Genomic DNA, 19,701 nt, shown 5'->3' with positions numbered 1-19,701 from the left:
GTGGCTGACTTGGAGGAAGTAATTGCAGAAGTTAAGTCTGACAGGTTGATGGGGGAGACACTGTCCAAGTATGCACCAAGTCTGGGAGGTGCTTCTATGGATACTGTAATCTGTGCTCCCTTACTGGCAATCTTTGTTGTAATATTCACAATCTTTTTGGTAAAGAAAGTTAGGAAGTCGTTACTGCTGAGAGCTGGGGGGATGCATGGCTCAACAGCACTATGGTTCTTGGTTAGCCAGGCCACAGTGTTGAAGAAGACGCTTGGGTTGTTCTTATTCTTTTCTATTAGGGATGAGAAGTAAGTGCTTCTAGCATTACAGAGTTCTTTTTTATATATTAATAAACTATCCTTCCGGGCTTGACGGTCTTCTTCATGCTGGCTGGAATGTGTTTTCCTTTCCAGGTGTCTGGTCTTAAGTTTCAAAGCGCGCAGGTTTGGGCTGTACCAGGGAGCTATTCTTTTCTGGTTGATAACCTTTTTTTTTCAGGGGAGCTTCGGCATCAAGACTCCCAAGGTGTGCTGCTGCAGTGCTGTCGACAAGATAGTCTGCCTGTGTGGGGGTGAAATCAGCATAACTGCCCATTATATTGTTACAAGATGTGGCAAAAAGCTCGGCTGGAATAAACGCTTTAAATCTAGAAACAGCAGTGTCAGATAAACATCTATTGAAGCGAGATTTTTTTCCCAAATGAATTACAAAGACATGAAAGTTTGTCAAATTGCTCCCCTATTTTTATCAATATGTTAAATATTGGTTAAAAAAATATAGTACTAATACGAATACAATTACAATATCAATGATGCTGATATTAATACAAAACAATACTAATAATTATATTAATAATTCTAGCATCAACAGCAATACAACAGCTGTCAGGGAATCTGCGAGGTGACAAAAACTCTGGTGAAGAAGTCAACTTGGTAACATACAGGATATGTATGTATACAAAACAGAGAGGGGAGGAAGGATAAGCTCATCATCATCAGGAAATTCCCCTGTCTAGGTCACCTAGACACATCTGTAAACTTTTAAATTGTAAGTGTGCTCTGGTGTGTGCGGACGGAGACTGAAAAAATGGTTCCACGAGAGAGGAACCTGATAACTGGGGGCTCTTTTGCTGCTTTGTCTGCTCTCTATTGTACCTTGATGGAACATTTGGGGACCTATTTAACCATGGCACCGGGTAGTTGGCAAATGGAACTATGTGTACTGTGTGTTCAGGGCCCATTCAGCTTTATTCTGGTATTTAGAGAGTGCATAATAGAGTGCAAACTACATTGTATGGCACAAGGAGGCAGTCATTAGACACCTACTTATTCATAGGTATCTTTCAGGTGTGATATCAATCAAACCAACCAGAGTGCCTCCTGGCCTTAATAGCAATCTACCATGGTTGACCCAAACCACAAATCATTATCTTGCTTAAGCATCTGCCAGAGCAGTCAGTGGCCAAGTTCATTTGGTATTTAAAGGGCAAGGGCACTTGCCATCAAAAAAATAATTTGTGCCGGGTTGAAACTAGCAAATACACTTGCGCTTGGCCGCATGCCAGTTTTCACCATTAAGATAGGGCCCCTGATGTTTTCATTTGGCATCATACAGTCTTCCACTGTACTGAGAAGTGCTTAGAAGACAGATGTGGTCAGTTGTGCTTATCAGTTAGATGACCTTAGCCAGTGTAACGACTTTGATGTTGTGATTAACTGATAGCAGTTATCACTGCATTTATATAGCCACAAAGTTCAGTCAGGGCACTTTACATGAGCATGTCTAGTAGAAGGCAAGGTTAGCATGAAGTGATGTTTGTCAGAGAGGTTGAAGTTTTAAACCAGGGGACAGTGATGAGGTTTGGTTAAGGTTTGATTTGAGGTGTGTAAGGGCACAGAGAGGGTGGATAGAGAAGATGCTGATTAGGTCTATGATAGACACTGCCTGTGTGTGAACCAGAGCATTATTAAAAAGCAGTCTCATACTGTACATTGCTTTTGTAGACATCCCCAGACATGAGGAAATGGGAGGGAGATGTGGTGGAAAAGGAGAGATAAGGGGGAGCTAATTTGTTGAGGTCCTTGTAGGCAGTGAGTAGTATTTTAATATTATGTTGCATTCTGTGTTGGACAGCGTGTCAGTGAAGATCATGGAGGACTCGAGTGACATGGTCACCCAAGTGGGTTCTGGTAACTATGAGGGCAGCAGAGAGTTATAAATATAATGTAGTCAATTAAGGGCTTTGGTGCTTGCTTATTGTAGTGATGAAGTCTGAATGTAATGGAGGCACAGATGTGTTTTGGCAGCGGTTAGTGACAATTTTGGTTGGAGGTCAGCAATGAAGGTATGGGGGAAAATGCTATTTTCGTGATCTCATTGAAATAGGGCAAGAAGGTCAAATGATGTGACTCAGCTTTAAAATTCACTTAATGGAGCTTTAAGTGTACAAATCTATTATGGTTTATTTTTCTGTACTATAACATGTAGAACCAGAGACACATTTTTTAACCTTTTAGTCAAGAAAAATCTTGATTTGGAAGTTGATTCCAGATTCATTATTCACTGTATCCCTGCAAACATTTGTCAGTTTTACACTATTCCCATGTCTCTGGTCCTAGCATGATGGTATTCCTCTCCTTCAATGTGTTTTTCCTGTTGCTACAATTGCAGTCAAAGCGGATGATGTTACACTGCCTATGACAGGTTCTGTTCAGGAAATCCAGAATTTTAAAATTGTGAAACCCCTTCATCTACATCATCACCATGCTCAAATAATGAAAGAGAAATAAGTCAATCATGAATCATAAATCATGTGTTGATATTTAAAGGATTTTCAACCAATGGAGGTGAAAAAGCCCAGTCCTGGTTGAAAGTCACAGTGAACTTTAGATGTCTTAAAACACTTTAGCCTACATTTAACACCTCGTAAAACATCAGTCTCATCAGATTGAGTTCATTTTGGATTGATTTTCAAAAGCCCAAATAGGCAACCATTAACAGCAAAAATGTCCCTGTATTTCTGTCCACCCATGACATTATCACTTCTTTTAAAGTTCTTTATGCTGGATTGTTTCTTCCCCTTTTCAAATGTTAACCAGTTCATATCAGCCCTTAAATGATAAAAAGTACTATTTAGATACAATTAGAATGATATATAGAAAAACATGCAGAGGAAAAAAGGAATGGCAAAAAGAACCACAGGGGTGGTTATACAAAGAAATATATTTAAGTCCAAGTCTACAGTGTAGTTAGCAGTTTACTTTGAAGTGTAATTCTAAGTTTGATTTAGATGTTTGATAATGGATTAGACTGAGGTGTAATTATGTAACATATTTGATTGACATTCATATTTGAAATAGTTTTCTGTATTTAGTTGTTGTTGTCTGTATTATTTACCAGAAAAAAAGCATAGCCATTTGGATGTATATTCTAGTTGTTCCTCAAAATTGATTATCTTTCAAAAAACTTCCCCTTGAATGTATAAATAATAAATATATTAGTATCATAAATCTTTTAGTATCAAAATTTGCATATGCATCAATTTTATACATTTTAAGGTTTTACATCAAGTAACATCTATGCTTAATCAAATTGTGTGTGAATTGTGAAATGGATCTTTTTTCCCTCTCAAAAAAAGAACTAAGTGTTTATAGTTCATTTGTGATGGGCTGCTTTTCCTGATTCTGCATTTTTTACAATTCTAATTCAGTTTTGGGTGGCACGGTGCTGCAGTGGTTAGCACTGTTGCCTCACAGCAAGAAGGTTCCAGGTACGAGTCCCGACTCGGGCATGGGATCTTTCTGTGTGGAGTTTTCATGTTCTCCCTGTGCCTGCGTGGGTTCTCCCCGGGTACTCCGGCTTCTTCCCGCCGTTCAAAGACATGCAATTGGGGACTAGCCTAATTGGATACTCTGAATTGACCATAGGTATGACTGTGAATGTGAATGGTTGTTTGTCTCTCTATGTTGGCCCTGTGATGGACTAGTGACCTGTCCAGGGTGAACCCCGCCTATCGCCTGTAGCTGCTGGGATAGGCTCCAGCCCCCCCACGACCCTTAACAGGAATAAGCGGAAGAAAATGCATGGATGGATGGATGGAATGTTGGATGTTTCAAATGGTTAAAACAACAATCCAGCAGAAGAACTAGTAACCAATTAGAAAATTATGAATCCATGTTACTTTGCAAAAAAAATTAAGGAAAAGATATAAATGAATAAAAAAAACAGGTCATATTAGATGATTCTAATTTCTATTATTATTCAATAAGTTGAGTTTATCCATCATTTTAAAGACAACCATCACTGATAAGATTACTAATAAGAAAGGCAATTCAGCTTTTTGTATTCTGTTTATGCAAAGGATGAAAAGTTCATGCTGCTAAAATGCATACCAGCAGGACTGACTACAACTGAACTGCTAACAGCCACTGTGTTCATGTAGAAATGCGGTGAACCTGGCGGTGTTAAAGTTGAACGAGCAGGGCCTGCTGGACAAACTGAAAAACAAGTGGTGGTATGACAAGGGAGAATGCGGCAGCGGAGGAGGGGAGAGCAAGGTTAATACACACACATACACGTTAAAACACACAAACATGAAGGCAACATTGGGTTATCAGGTATAAAACAACTGAAAGAAGCAGCACAGATATCACACCGCTTATACATAAAATTGTAAATACAGAATTCAGAGATGCTTAACATGCTTTAACCAGCAAGTGCTGTTTTATTCTGTGCCACTTCTTCCTGTGATGTGTTGCACCCTGTTTGGTTGAGGTCAAGGTTAGGGCAGGCTTCATGGGCAAGGACAGGGTTAGGTGACCTCACACCAAATGGCAGCAACAGTGTAGAAGGGTTGTCGATAATAAAGAGCTTGTGCAATCTAGCCAAACTCTTTATTATCAGAGCCTGAAAAAGCATACAGGCTTTTCAATGCAGTGCCTCTCATTCTCTGTCTCAGGGACCAACAGGGGGGTTTGAACAACATTTCAAATCGCCAGTCAATCATGGTGATAAAGCACTGATTGGATAAGTCAACTAAAACCAATAAAATATGGTTATCAAACACGCTTGCATGGCCTTCAAGAAATTTGGCAAAATATGTCATGCAAACCTTAAATTTATAATTTATGACTGATGTAGTTTGCCCAAAATGGGTTTCTAGATCAGATTTTGAGAACCGCTGCCCCACTAATAACATAAGATAACATTGATAATGATGTTATTTATGTTATTCCCATTGAAGAGTGCCAGTAAACCTTGCCGTATTGAAACTGAATGAGCAAGGGACCCTAGACAAGATGAAAAACAAGTGGTGGTACGATAAAGGAGAGTGTGGCTTCAAGGACTCCACCAATAAGGTTAGTTGTACTTGTCTGTGGATTAAAAGCTCACTGTCTGTTCACACATTTATCATGTTCAGGAAGCATGGTTACACTTGCCTAGTACTGTGTATGTTTACTGTATGTGCAAAAAAAAAAAAAAAAGAAAACAAACAAAAATTAGTTGTTGCACCTGTTTGTAGAGCACAGTGACCAAAATAAAATTGGCATTTTGTATTTCTTCAAACATAGAGATACAAATAGAGACAAAAATGTCTTCTTTTTTTTAACCCCCCAAAAATTCAATATTTTATTATAGAAACAAAATTCACTCCACAAAAAAAGATTTCATCAAGAGTCAAAAAAGGAAAATGTGTGGTTTGGTGTAAGCGGAGAAAATATTCTTGTTTTATAAAACTATGTGGTTTGGCTTAAATTTGTGTACCTCTCAGTCTACAGCATTCCACAGGAACCGCTTGTCTCATAATGCTCACTTTCTCCCCCATGTACAGTATCGTCACATTACCTTCTGTGCTTTTGTTAGAACGGATTCGTTGTCACGCATTTCTTGTTGGTTTGTAAAATCATACAATGCCAACATTTTATAATGGCAACTGGTCTGGTTTACAATGTCAGGCCACTTTTGGAGGTTAAACCATCTTTTTAATTATATATGTAGAAAAAGTCTATGTCGATATGAATGTCGACTGACATTTTAAGATAAAGTACTCAATTTTTGTCTGAAACACTGAGATGGGATGAGTTTTCTACATATCAGGAAACAAGGAAATATAAATTAATTCTAGTTGATTTATAGTAATAAATCTTTAAATGCAGATAGAGAATTTAATGGTGTTGGAGATGCTTTGTAATTGCAATGGCAAAGTAATGGTGGGGATAGTTTGACCATTACTGGATAGCCAGTCTTAGAATGTGTCATCAAACTTCATAAAGATTGTTTTCTCAGATTCTCAAGTATCACACTGATCCATTCTAACAAAGGGTTAAGACGGACTCTCTGTTAGCAAGTAATGGAGAAAGGAACACTGAACTATATCAGAGAAATTGAATAGCTTTCTCAAAAAACCTTTAGGGTAAAGCAAAGATTCTCTGCCACAGAAACCTGGGCCCGTATGCAAGATTTAAAAAAACAACATTCAGCTACACTGAAAGATCCACTTACTTGCTCTCGGATCTTTCGCACATACTTGCTCAAGTTGAGTCAGGTGTTGTATGAGTTTCAAGTAGCATCCCAATTCCACATGGTTTGTATTTTATTTTGGACATTTTAAAATCAACCCCAGGAATATTTTAAGCATGGCATTTTTAAGTTCTGAGCTTTTTGCAGGGCGAATAAAGGCATTAACAAATCACATTGTGGGGAGAGGACTTCACATCACAACTCAGTCTCTTGTTGACTGTATCTCTAATCACCTTGTTGTTTATGACAAAAAAATGAAAAAATTAAATGAATTCTGCCTCATAATATGTGGCACTGGCATCCCCAGAAGGATCGAAGTAACAGGAAATATCCATCCTAATTAGCTGCTAGTTAACTGCAGGCCCATGGAGGATGTGAGAGGGACTGAGTTAAACCTTAATTATTTCAGTTAAGCAGTTCTAAAGTGTCAACAGTGGTTGCAGGGGCAGAAACATATTTCATTAGATATAGAAAGTGGGTGTCTTTCACTATTGACAGAGTTAGGTTCATACATTATGCCCCCCCCCCCCCCCCCATTCTGGATTTTGATTTGTTACAGACAAATAATGCTGAACAGCTGGATGGTGTTCCAAAATTATAATTATTTTAATTGGGAGCACCACAAGTGCTGCAGTAAAAGGCACTTTTTGGGGATATTTTCTTGGAGTGAGAAAATTGAGACCGTAAACTATGAACTCTGTAGAGTATGCGTGGAAAAATAGAAGCTGGCAGTCAAAAATGCATGTTGTTCCCCTTAAAGCCAGACACCATAGAAACAATATGACATCTTACAAGCTACACTTACAGTGTAGTCGTCTTCTCTTTCCTGTGCATATTTTTACGAACATTTTAGGTGTATTACAGAAACTTGGCAACTTTTTGAAAAGTATCCTAATTGTCCATTTTTACTGCCAGACAAGCAGAACCTGTCTTTCCTCTGGTGTATTATGGAGTCCTAACTCTCACCAGATGGCTGTCTGCTGCAAAGGGTTACAGGATCATACATTCTCAAAAGTCTAATAAACTTTTTAGAGAAGCGATCTTTGTCTGCATAAATAGAGCAAGGGTTGTTCTTTACATTCGCTGAGAAGAAACTCGAAAATTGAAAGCATGTTATTTTATCAGTTACATACCTTGAAGAACTTGGACTGCCTCTGCCTCCTGCCCCATCTTTCTCTCTCCATTTCCAAAGCCTGACATTTGTCCTCTGTGTATATAGCAGCATGAAATAACAACATCTAATCATTTTTAACAGTTTTTTCACAATCAATCTCAAGTACAACCCTAGTCCTATTAATGGCAGCAGTTCTTTTCATTACTTCAGAGATGGAACGCTACAAAACCCCACTGCAAACATTCATTGCAGTTCATCTGGCTCTAAGAATGATTGACATTAAACAGATTTTGAAAAAAGGGGAAAAAGTTGAAATGCTCCTTTAATTTTCCCTCTAACCACCAATTAAAGTGCATGAAATAGCCATATATATATTGTGACAATAATTATATTTAGCCACATCTCAGCCATTGTTCAGTATAAGCTGATCAAAATCACAGCCAGAGCAATGAAATAAAACCCTGAGGAAAAGTTGAAATTTTAATTATACAATTATTTACTGTCTTTCTCTGATTGTCGTTTTCTCCAAACACATTCCTTCAGTGCATAAAAAATTCACTTCCACACAGAAATAATGGATAATGGGTAAGAATGGTATGTTTGTGTAAAAGTCAGATTCAGCCCACTTGTCCATTACTACGTGTTGTCCTAATGTCCTGCTCTCATTTATTTTAATATTTATTTTATAACTATTTATACCATGAGTGCTGATGAATGCTGTGTATTGCTATGCATACGTATTATGTTACTGATAACATAAATGCCCCGATAACACTTATTTCTTGCTGACTATCTTTGTTCTCGCCTCTGTGTGTGTGTGTGTGTGTGTGTGTGTGTGTGTGTGTGTGTGTGTGTGTGTGTGTGCGCACGCACACATAATAGGAAAAGACCAGTGCTCTGTCTCTCAGTAATGTAGCAGGAGTCTTCTACATCCTGGTTGGAGGTCTCGGTCTGGCCATGATGGTAGCACTAGTAGAGTTCTGCTACAAGAGCCGTGCTGAGGCCAAAAAAATGAAGGTATGCTATCTGTTTGAATTCCATTTCAATTGTGTTTCTTAGAATTAGTGTGTGTTGTTCTGTCGAGTTACATTGCATTATGGTAAATGCATTTATAATGTTGAGTCCACCTTGGTTCTTTCATCAAAATGTTCAAAAGCAATAATAATAATAGCACAATCTACAATTTCCAAAATTCCCAAAATAATCAACCAACACACAACCAAGATAAACATGGGACATCAGAATTTTAATGAAGGTTAACATGACTGAAGACATCATTTTAGCTTGGTAGACCTACAAATGTAGCATTTTAACACATTAATATGACATTGGCACAAAATAAAAGTATGAAGTATGTATTTATAAACATGGTCATGTCTGGTTGTATTGGCTCAAATCGCTGTTTGGGGCTATGCAGCAATGGAAATATGAATTGTCATTTTCATTTACCTATTAGTTTGAGCAGATAAACAGCAGAATATACTTTTGCCCAGTTCTAAGATTCCCTCATAGTTGATGCAGTCAGTGTATTGGTGACATTAAGTCAATTTTGTGATATAACTACTGAAGTTGTCTTGGAATGACCTGCTCACACCATGCAAGTGCCAAGGTTGGCCAGGCATCTGTAGTCATAAAAGTAGACGCAAGAGTGATTTTAAAAGCCCTGTTGGTATGCAATGAGCTGGGTTCATTTTGAAATATGTTGGGGTTAGAGATGGAAATCAAAAATGGTTCCATTTGTTCTAAATATTCCAGTCAATCCAGAATCAAATGCCTTCAAGTTTAGCAATTCCTCTTCGTGAAGTTGAAATGTTTCTCTGACAGTTATGCTTACCAATTGCAAAACAATGTCAAATATATGTGTCTACACTGCAGTCAACTACAAGGAGTCATGGTGGGGAAATGAATTAGTGCAAAGGGTGGCATTGTTTCATGAAGCGGTGTAATAGCAGTGCTAGTTGTATGTTTGTAAAAGGATCATTTTTAGAGAGGCTGGAGACAGCAATATGCTGTGACATCTTTCTATGCAACATAAAATTTCATGTCAGAAACACACTGTATTTGGCACCCAACAAGCAGCAGCTGTATGTTACCTAAGTTGTAATAACAATGGTGCCACACAGGTAGACCTGGCAGAATGTTTCAGCTTTATTTGGTCCGTGGGACAGGTGGTGGTTGTGTCCGAGGAGTGGATGGATAGAGCTGTGGCTCTGGGTTATGATATAAAATAGCTTTAATTTGGTGAGACTTGTGAATAGTTGAGTCCAATTTACAGAAATATCTTAATACAACTTCTAAAAAAACAGCTATAAGTTAGTAGTGACCATATGGGTTACAGTCTTATCTGGTTAACTTGCTTGAACGAATTACCTGTTTTCCTGTTTGTCTCATTGCCACTGATGACATGGCTACTCCACATGAATCACAACTCAAAATGTACCTAGTACTGTATTGATCCAAAGTCAAGTAAAGGTATCATCAGCGACTGCTCCGACAGTGTGATGAGGCTAAACAAACTGATTTTTAGGGTCCTATTTAAATTGAGCTACAGTACATGAGCTAAGGCACAAGGCGCAAGTGGCTTTGTGGTGCATCGGTTCATGAATTCATTTAGTCATCTGATGAATATTCTGGGTTTAAAGACTGGCACAACACACAAAGGGATTGTTGGTCTCTAAATTAACCATAAGAGGGTTTTTGGCATAGCATGGAGGTAGCCAATCACAATGTAATTACTCACTCCCTTTGAGAGTAAAGTGCACCTGCACTGCAGTGTGCTGCTATTTAGGTGGCTTATCCTGGGGTTTTTGAAAAGTGAACCACTTTTCTGATGAAACAACTTTTCTCCTTTTTCAATCTAAAAATACTTAATGAGATCAATGCATAACTCCTTCTCCCTTGAGAGTTTCCACTGAACTCAAAATTCCTCTGCCCTGTCAAGTTTAGTTCAGTTTCTAGATCTGCTGGTTAAATCTCACAACATTTGCTATATGTAGGAATTACATAACTGATGACTTTATAGATACTTGCAGACAATGTAAACAAACTTCACACTGACCCAACATAGGAATATATAAAAAAATAACACAATACATACTGCTTACATTGCATATGACTGGAGGATTCCACATAGCACACACCAATCCAAATTTGGATTATTGTAAAACCACAAACTAAAGGAAGAACAAAAGTGAAGCATTTTCACATGAAACATGTTAGCTAGCAGGAGCTAGATGAAAATATTTTCCACATTTTGTGGAAAATTGATCTCAGTAGACCAGTGACAGATCAAATAACCTCAGCCAGCTCAGGGGTCCGACTACCGGGGAACAAAATTATCCATCTGCACCATTCCCACGCCACTTTTCCTGGATTTTCTGCCTGCTAGTAGGGTTGTTTTTATTTAGTTTTGAAGGTCTTCTCGTCAACTTCAATGTTTCTTACGTAATGTAACAGCCATTTTTTCTCTCATTAAGCATATTATCCATCCTCCTCTATCCTAGTTTTTTGTTAATGTATTTCCCTTTCTTGCTGTTAGAAACAGCATGGCTAATCCACTAGTGATGTATTTAATCTTAAATATCCACTCTGTCCAAGAGACAGATGAGAAACGTAACCCATTTAAAGTCATCCATCTGTCTTTTGTAACAAAATATAACTTAGATTGTTTGCCCTTTTAAAATATTAATATGATTCCCAATCCTGATTTATGTCAGCATTGCTAACTTGCTGTCAGCACCAAGGGCAGACTGGTGTACGGGAAAGCCGGGGATTTCCACAGTAGGCCAGGCCACGAGAAAGAGAAAAATGAACGGAAAAAGTTTAGCATAACAGCCAACAGCATGGAATTGCTGGTGGTGGGGGACTGGATGGATTCGCCTGTGTTGGGATTGACCACCTTTGTTCACGTGTCACTGCCTGCCTAATCTGATGATAGCCTATCAAATTTGGTCAACATGGGTATGTCCTGCCCCTTTCCTCAGACTGTCGCAGCTGTCACTGTCACTTGTCAATCAATCGCACTAGGCTAATGGTGCAAAACAGCTTTGGTTGCTAGCAAGCCAGCACGATCCAGGCAGATGGAGAATAAAAAAAAGCCAAAAAATGTAAAGTTGGTGCTGAAAAGCTGAGGAATTAAAAAAAAGAAATCTCTCCAAGAAGTTGCAGTGACAACTAAGAAAATTACAGACTTGTTTGGTGGTCATTCGGGTACAGCCATTACCACCAGACAAGAATCTGATGTTGCCACACCCTGCATTAGCTGCATTAGCTGCATTAGCTGCATTAGCAGCATTAGCAGCATTAGCAGCGGTGAGCTTTGACAGCTGGATAATTCCAAACAAGTACCTGAATCCAGCAATGGTCATCCATCAAAAGGTTAAGAGAGGAAAGGTGCTTGAATATGGTGAACCAAGTGAATGTCCAAGCTGATGGACTTGACAGGATTTTTCACATTGCAAGTTTTTAGTTTTCAAATGTCAGTTTGCTATTTTCAGTTTAGTTTTAATTATCATAAATGTTCTGGGTAAAGTTTTTATGTACTTTTAGTTAGCTATGTTGATCATCTATTTTTAAATAACATTTTCATTAAATTTGGTTTATTGTTGTAATTGCATTGCCCTCTTGTGGTCTACTCAACGTATAGACAGTCAGTGTCATTCAATTTTGTCTAACAGCCTGGCAAATTGGTTGGCCACATATTATTGTCTCAGTGATCTGTTAGTATTAAACGTGGTGAGTTGCATAAAATTTGTGTTGCCGGCTAGCTGGCTGGCTCCCCACACCACGCATGAAGTGGGCCGATCTGTCAGTGATTCCCAGGCCACTTTTCCCCCCAAGTCCGCCCCTGGTCAGCACCTAGTCTGCCCTCTGCTCTGTCATCCTCCCTTTGACTGGAGCAGACACATGTGCCAATAAAATGGCCCAAAACTCATACATATGCAGCAGCAGAGAACTTCACCATGAGCAGCGCTTGTTTTGATCAAAGCCAAGTTTGTTGGTCTTCTAAGATATTGCATATAATTATAATCAGACCCTTGACTGGACCTGGTTCTAACTAAGCCTTGTAATTGTGGTCATGGTCGAATCTTGGGTCTTTGGGTCCAAGGGAACTCATGAAGACCCCTACTACATGGGTCTTGACAAAGCGGCAGATTGATCAGTACAGCAAGGTGATGAATCACTTATCTGAGACTTGTACACTAAAGTCACTTTCACACAAAACATGAAGGAAATTTATACCTTGCACAATTCATGGGAGTTTGGTCACTGGCTGATTTATTTTTATTTTCCCCTAAAGAATGGGAATCTTCCTCCCTCAAGAGGGGAGGAATATTACTGCTGTTAATATACATCTCGGAATCTTCAGGAGGCAAAAATGTAGGTGCCTAGACGTTTAATCCGTGCTCTTTTTTTAATTTAGATGAAATCTATAATTTGCCTTGTGCTCCACCTGGTCACAACTGATTTTAAGTGCTGATAAACATATGTAGCATAGCCATCCCCACTCACAAGAATCCACATTTCTGGCATGTCAGGTTTAACCTCTACAGCTACATTTGAGCCTGTGCTAAACCTCAGGTTGCATCAGCAATCAGTCTGGCTGCCCAGCTGTCTGCACTTTAAACTGGCTTGTATCACCACAGACACCTCAGCAGAAGTATGACTGTATTTCTTACTTTATTTACCAGGAGCACTGCAGGCCCTAACTGAGAATTTTTAGGAGCGCAAGCAGACAATTTAGGGGCCACCCCCTAAATTAACCTTAAAAGCATTTGAAATACACAGTACTGAATTTAATGGTCATTTCAGTCTCATTTGCTGACTGAATAGAAGGTTCCCTGGTGAAATGCCTCTGGAAATTAATCATGAATGTATCTGTCCTCACATTTTTTGTGCTCGTAGCTGATGTTGTGCTTCACAAGTATGTCATGTTTAAACTATTTGGTGCCAACTGCCTTGGCAAACTTGATTTTTCCTGCATGTTTTGGACCATATTGGAAGCTGAAACTCCAGTTCATAGTGTTGGGTTTTTGCAGTATTTAAGCCACAAAATAAATTATTTAGATTTATGTATTATTAAATTTGAAGAATAACCTGCAGATTAAATGTCCTTTGTTAACTAACTGCTACAGGTTCTGCCAAAGTTGACAGATTTTTTTTTTTTCAATATATTTTTGAACACTTAAGGTTAATATGTGTGGTGCTGTATCAGACAATCGGTGTGACGGACGTCCTGAAAGCAAGAAATTCCTGACATCTAGTCACTGAATCAGACATGACAGAGCTGTGTTGCAATAACCTGAGCTCCTACAACACAATTCTGTACATCACAAAGTTATTAACTCTGACAGTGTTTCTCAGACTTCCACAGCCGACACTGATTAGAAATAATGATTATTTATGGAGATCATGACAGAAGAAATGGCAAGCAACCCACCCCACCCCTCCTGATGTTAACATTACTAGCTAACACTAACATCAAAATTGTATTTTCGTGTAAATTAACTGACCGGCAGAAGATTTTGTTAACCTGAACTTGACGTTGTTAAGTTTTCCAGCCTTTCTAGGACCTCCACAACTGATATTGCTCAGAAAAAAGTGTTTACGATGACCAAAGTTAATGACAGAAAATGCCAATTCCTCCTTCCTCTGAGCAAGGTAACACTAAGTTAGCATAAGCAGACACAGTTCTGTTTTGTCATGTTGTGAAAGGAGAGGGAAGAAGGCCCGCATTTGCTATGATTAGTATCCAAATGTTTATTTATGGAAGCATGGAACAGAACGGAGCACCCAATTGTGTGACTTGGTTGAAAAAAAATGCATGGTATATCTTAGCCTGGAATTGCAACAGCTAGTATGTCTACTGACGCATGATGTAAACAATCTCTGTGTAACGGTGGATTGTGACATTTATGATCATCATAATGCAAAACCCTATGGGCTCCGATCACTGGTGGGAAAAAGCCAGGCACTCCAAGATGCTCTCTTGCTACACACACAGGCCTACACTGTCCAATTCCTTATCTTCTCATTTTCACTATTAAAAAAACACAAAGGTTGGCAAATTTGCAGGTCGCGCAAGTTCAAGTAGTCTTTAAAAAAATTCTCAAGCTTTCTCAAAAATGGGTTATGAAATGCTACCAAATGAGCCCTGATATGCAACATGCACTACATACACAATTTATTATATGATCATGCCATGTGTCAGTAATATATAGGAAACTAATGCAGTGCAATGGCTGTTTCCATTTAGTCTGCAGTGTTGAGGATTTATTGGATGTGTGCTGTTCAACTCTTAAGCACCTGTGCCTATTGGTTGGTCATACACCTTTGAGCCTATGCATAGAGTATCTGTATATAGGCACCCTTAATGCAGAAATAAATCCAGGTATATTTATTATTCTTGCAGGTAATTCTGAGGTTGAAATGTTACATGTAGTGCAGTAACTCTTCATAGATTATCTGTTAATTGTTTGGTTTACAATATGTTTGTGAATGCCAGTGCAAAAAAAATCTTATTGTTTTGTGTTTCTTGGGAGCTTTCAAGTCTTCCAAATGATAAGTTGTACCATCAAATGTGTCACATTCCCTTCTACCAAAATCTACTATAAAGAAGTCATAATAGTTTCTCTCTCTCTCTCTCTCTCTCTCTCTCTCTCTCTCTCTCTATCTGGTCATTACAATACAACTCATATTGCTTTCCAATGGTCTACCATTTTATTTGTGTTATAAAGGTGGCAGCCAACACCTTGTCGTCCCCCCAGCACACAGGAAACTACACACACACTCTGACTTCTCCTCAACATGCCCACAACTTCAACTTGGTGTCCCCCAGCCACCAGCCAAACTACGCCACCTATAAAGAGGGATACAGTGTTTACGGCATTGAGAGCATCAAGATCTAACACGGGTAGGAGAGTGATGATTGCTGGCTCAAACCTCCCATATTTCAGTCATGGACAATGCTCAATCATTCATTTGTACCATTTCTACCAACTTATGCATTTGTATGGTACTGAATCGCAACTTCAATGGCACACTCCATTTTAAATGAACCTGATTTAAAAAAAAATAGTAATCATTTTGTCCTTTCAAAATACTTGCTGCCCTTTTGCCTTTCAATATAAATTAACTCAACATTTCCTGAATAGATAATATTTGATATTATTTATCCATTTTCTTCAAGTAGCCTTTTTTTCCATTCGTCTTTTACTGTGAAACATGTAACAAGATATTAACTTTAAAATATTTTATCCAGTCGAAATAGGGAGAGGGAAACATCACTCATTCATTTTTGCAACAGGGTTATTCATGACTTCGTAGTGTGGATATAGCCATTCTGGTAAAATTACTGTGATATTTCAAAAACCTACTTTGACAAGAGAAAACGTGCTTGGCTTCCTTCATACAGGCATTTGTAGTGACATATGAAAGAGTAATGTTAGGACAATTATAATGTACAATAAGACAAACTGCCATGACAGTGACCATTCAGGCATCATGTAGAAAGTTCCCATCAAATGATGGGCAATGCCTATTTGTCCATTCCGTATTGTTGTCAAATGAAATGCAAGGGGAACTTTTGGACTTTTGGAAAGTAATTTCAGTATAATGTTCCTAGTAGCCACAAATGATATTGATAAGTAATGCCAATAAATGTTAAAATCTTCATTTGTCAAATCAAACCTCACTAAGCAGAATGTCCATCATGATGTGATAAATTGTCAGTTTTTTGATTTGTGGGGTGGCATTGGCTCAGAAGTAGAGTGGCTGTTTAGCAGCTGTTGGAAGGGTTGCTGGGCTAATCCACACTTCCCTGTGACCATGTCCTAGTGTCCTTGAGCAAGATACTTAACCCCTAATTGCTCCTATTAGCCCTGCAACGGACTGGCAACCTGCCCAGGATGTACCCAGCCTCTCGCCCAATGTCAGCTGGGATAGGCTCACTTAATATTGATTTAGCATTAATTTTTCTACTTTTAGCATTAAGAAGAAATCTTGATAGAGGTATTATCTCCAGTGAGAGACATATATTTCCAATGATGAAACTTCAAGCTAGAATCTAGAACTGTTGTTTGGTGATAGAATCTGATGGTGTTGTTGATGTCAACATGGAATGTGGTGTTGTGACTCCAGAGCATCTCTGGATATTGTTGGAGTGTGTGGTTGGAGATCAGTGAAGCTGTATTTCACTGTTTGCCAAGTTTCATAGCAGTGTCTTCCTCAATCCTCATTTCGTGTTTTAAGAATGCTTAGTTGTGTGTTGTCAAATCTTTGTTTTCTGCAAATGTGCAAAAGGTACTCAGCTGTGTGAATATTCAGGGGTGTGAGCCCTATTCACATTACTCACAAGAGATAAAAATAAACCAAAGGACATCGCTGTAATAACATGAGCATAATTTCTTCTTTGGTCTGAAATCAATATTATCTTTACTTTTTTATGAAATTGATCATTATGATTATGACTATTATTTACGATGGGCACGGCACAGTGGTGCAGTGGTTAGCACTGTCGCCTCAAAGCAAGAAGGTTCCTGGTTCACATGGGATCTTTCTGTGTGGAGTCTGCATGTTCTCCCTGTGCCTGCATGGGTTCTCTCCAGGTACTCCAGCTTCCTCCCACAGTCCAAAGACATGCAAAAGGGGACTAGGCTAATTGAATATTCTAAATTGACGATAGGTGCGACTGTGAGTGTGAATGGTTGTCTGTCTGGAGCCTATTCTAGCTGAGGTTGCTGAGCGTCCATGAGATGTATAATTTACTGTATCTTCAGAGAATGATGCAAGTCCAGCAGATGTTGGTCTTCGCAAACATGGAGATTAATTGTCTTGATTATTTGTCAATGGCTGCAGTCTTCTTTTCTTTTTCTCCTATAACATTACAAGATACTTGCTTGTATCAATTAATCCTTGTTCCCTCTCTTCTCACATCTTTGTCTCCTCCACTTATCTTAACATTTCCGCCATTATGTGTACCTCTTTCCTGCATGAGGCAAACAAGGCATTTTGCCTCAAGGAATTTTAGTAATCGAATTTCTCGAGAGATACTCTATTCAACCATAGAGTAAATACCACATGAACAACTTGGGAAAAAAAAAACCTAGCAGTCTCTTTTTGCTAATTTTTGCAGAAATGTTTGCATGTTTTTGCCAAAGCAAATGTGACATTCAAGGATGCATTTTCTGTCCCACGGACAGTCATACTCACAATACATACTGTACACATAATCACATGGGCAGCATGGCTCGGAGTCCGTCTAGCAACTGAAGCGTCGCTGGTTCGATCCCCCGTTCAAGTTGTATAGTTGAGCAAGATACCGAGCCCCTAATTGCTCCTGATAACCCAGTGATGGACTGGTGAGCTTCTCCCCCCCCCCCCCCCCGACCCTTAACGGATAAGCAGTATGGAAAATGGATGGATGGATGGACATAATCACATTCCATCTTTTGCTACCAGCCCTCCTTGTCCAAAACTCCTCAACTTTAATCCTTTGACACAGACGACCTAGTATCAGTATTTGCCTACTTATGATTGAGTTTGTGCTGTCCAGGTTGGCCTGAGTCTGATGGTATAGACTTTCTTGCAGTTAGTTGGGTTAACCTGCTGGGGATGCCGAGTTGGAGTTTTGTGCTTTTCTTGTGCTATGAGCTTATTTGTTGATATGGATGGTGCAGTGTTGTTGTTGCAACTATATGGACTCACCCGTGAAATCATTTGCAAGAGGGTTGTGAAATCGAGGAACCAGATCGGTGGGTTACATGACTAGACAAGTTGAGTCCAGCTGTTCCAGAATTTATGCTCTTCTACTGACTTACTGCTTCTTCTTTGTTTGTGGACATATACCTGCGTTCATGAGCATTACCCCTAGAACACTAATGTTAAAATTAGTAACATCATCGCTAACATAGGGTATATTTTACCCAATATAATATTCCTTGTAAATTATAGTATTCATCATAATATAATAAAGTACAACATTATATGCTGATTTAAGAACTCTTTGAATTTCCCAATATGCAATGTCACATACAGTGACAAAAGGGAACCATGGGGGACCTTATAAATGACATGATAAGAATTGTGTAGGTGAAAACCACCCGACATTAGTGTTCTAGGGTTAAGCATGTAAACTATATTTCCTTTTTCTGTGACCAAACAAGTGTCATATACATAGACACGATGCAGCACTCAGCATGTTGTAACATTGCTGAACCTGTTAGAAGTGAATTCTGATTATCAGCCTGTGGAAATGCATGAGTTAAGTTGCTTTCATTAACGCTATTACTGCATTTCATTTTTCATTGCATTGTCCTTTGCTATAATTTTACTTTAATATTCAGGGCATAAGCTGCCATGTGCATTCCTTTGAGAGGGTTTGACCACTAGTGGATATCATTTCTTCATTGTGTAGTATTACCCATAGTTAATTATTGTGCATCATTACTGTATGTGTAGTGAAAATTTGCAATGTTATTCAGTCTTGGTTGAAATACAATGTTAATGTTACAATGTTGTTTCACATTTGAATGTCATCCAATATCCTGTTGTGGCATGGTACTGACTGATGGCACACTGTGTCCCCTGCAGTGTGGATCACAGATGCACCTGCATTTAAGTCCATTGACTAAGAGAGCTGCATTGACAGTGAGTCTTTACCGCGGGTCATATGTCACTGTACTACACCAAAAAAAATGTAGGCCAGACAACAACAAGAACAATAGTTAACTTTATTAGCATGGCCTACCACTTCTACTGACCACTAGACACCAGGGGGCAGAGTTTGTCCTGAGAGGATGCCACTTAGACTTGTTACAGTAATATGTCCATCTTGTGTAGGGTGTTTCCCTAAAGAAATCTAAACTATTGTGAGTAAGTTCTTCTGTTGGCCTGATATTCAACTCAAATTACTGAAAACCATATCTAGTTGTATATAACAGATTTATTCATTAAACATTCATTCTGTGAACTGTCATTGCATTACACAGAGGTTTCAAGATTAGTCTTGCCGTTTATGCCAAAGTTCAGTCCTACTTCTGTGATGAAACTGGAAGCAATTTAAAGTCTTACCTCTGTTT

The 19,701-nt window shown here is 38.8% G+C and overlaps 1 protein-coding gene across 4 annotated transcripts in view; it reads left to right on the top strand.

Annotated features, from left to right (window-relative positions):
- Positions 1-19,701, top strand: part of LOC147256967 (glutamate receptor 2-like) — a 106,746-nt gene that overhangs the window by 79,129 nt on the left and 7,916 nt on the right. The window contains exons 17-19 of one of the 4 annotated variants that reach the window (XM_086210679.1): positions 5,234-5,348; positions 8,507-8,641; positions 15,361-15,536. In XM_086210679.1, coding sequence (XP_086066805.1) covers positions 5,234-5,348; positions 8,507-8,641; positions 15,361-15,531 — 421 coding nt within the window. In that variant the 3' untranslated portion in view covers positions 15,532-15,536. Of the gene's footprint in view, positions 1-4,432; positions 4,548-5,233; positions 5,349-8,506; positions 8,642-15,360; positions 15,537-19,701 lie in introns of all 4 variants that reach the window. The other 3 variants (XM_086210678.1, XM_086210681.1, XM_086210680.1) reach the window with 3 other exon arrangements.

The sequence above is a fragment of the Aulostomus chinensis genome, chromosome 8 (genome assembly GCF_037954235.1).
Source record: "Aulostomus chinensis isolate RoL2024-O1b breed Wild chromosome 8, RoL_Achi_v1.0, whole genome shotgun sequence".
In the NCBI taxonomy this organism is placed as follows: domain Eukaryota; kingdom Metazoa; phylum Chordata; class Actinopteri; order Syngnathiformes; family Aulostomidae; genus Aulostomus; species Aulostomus chinensis.
This window is presented reverse-complemented; position numbering and strand designations above follow the sequence as displayed.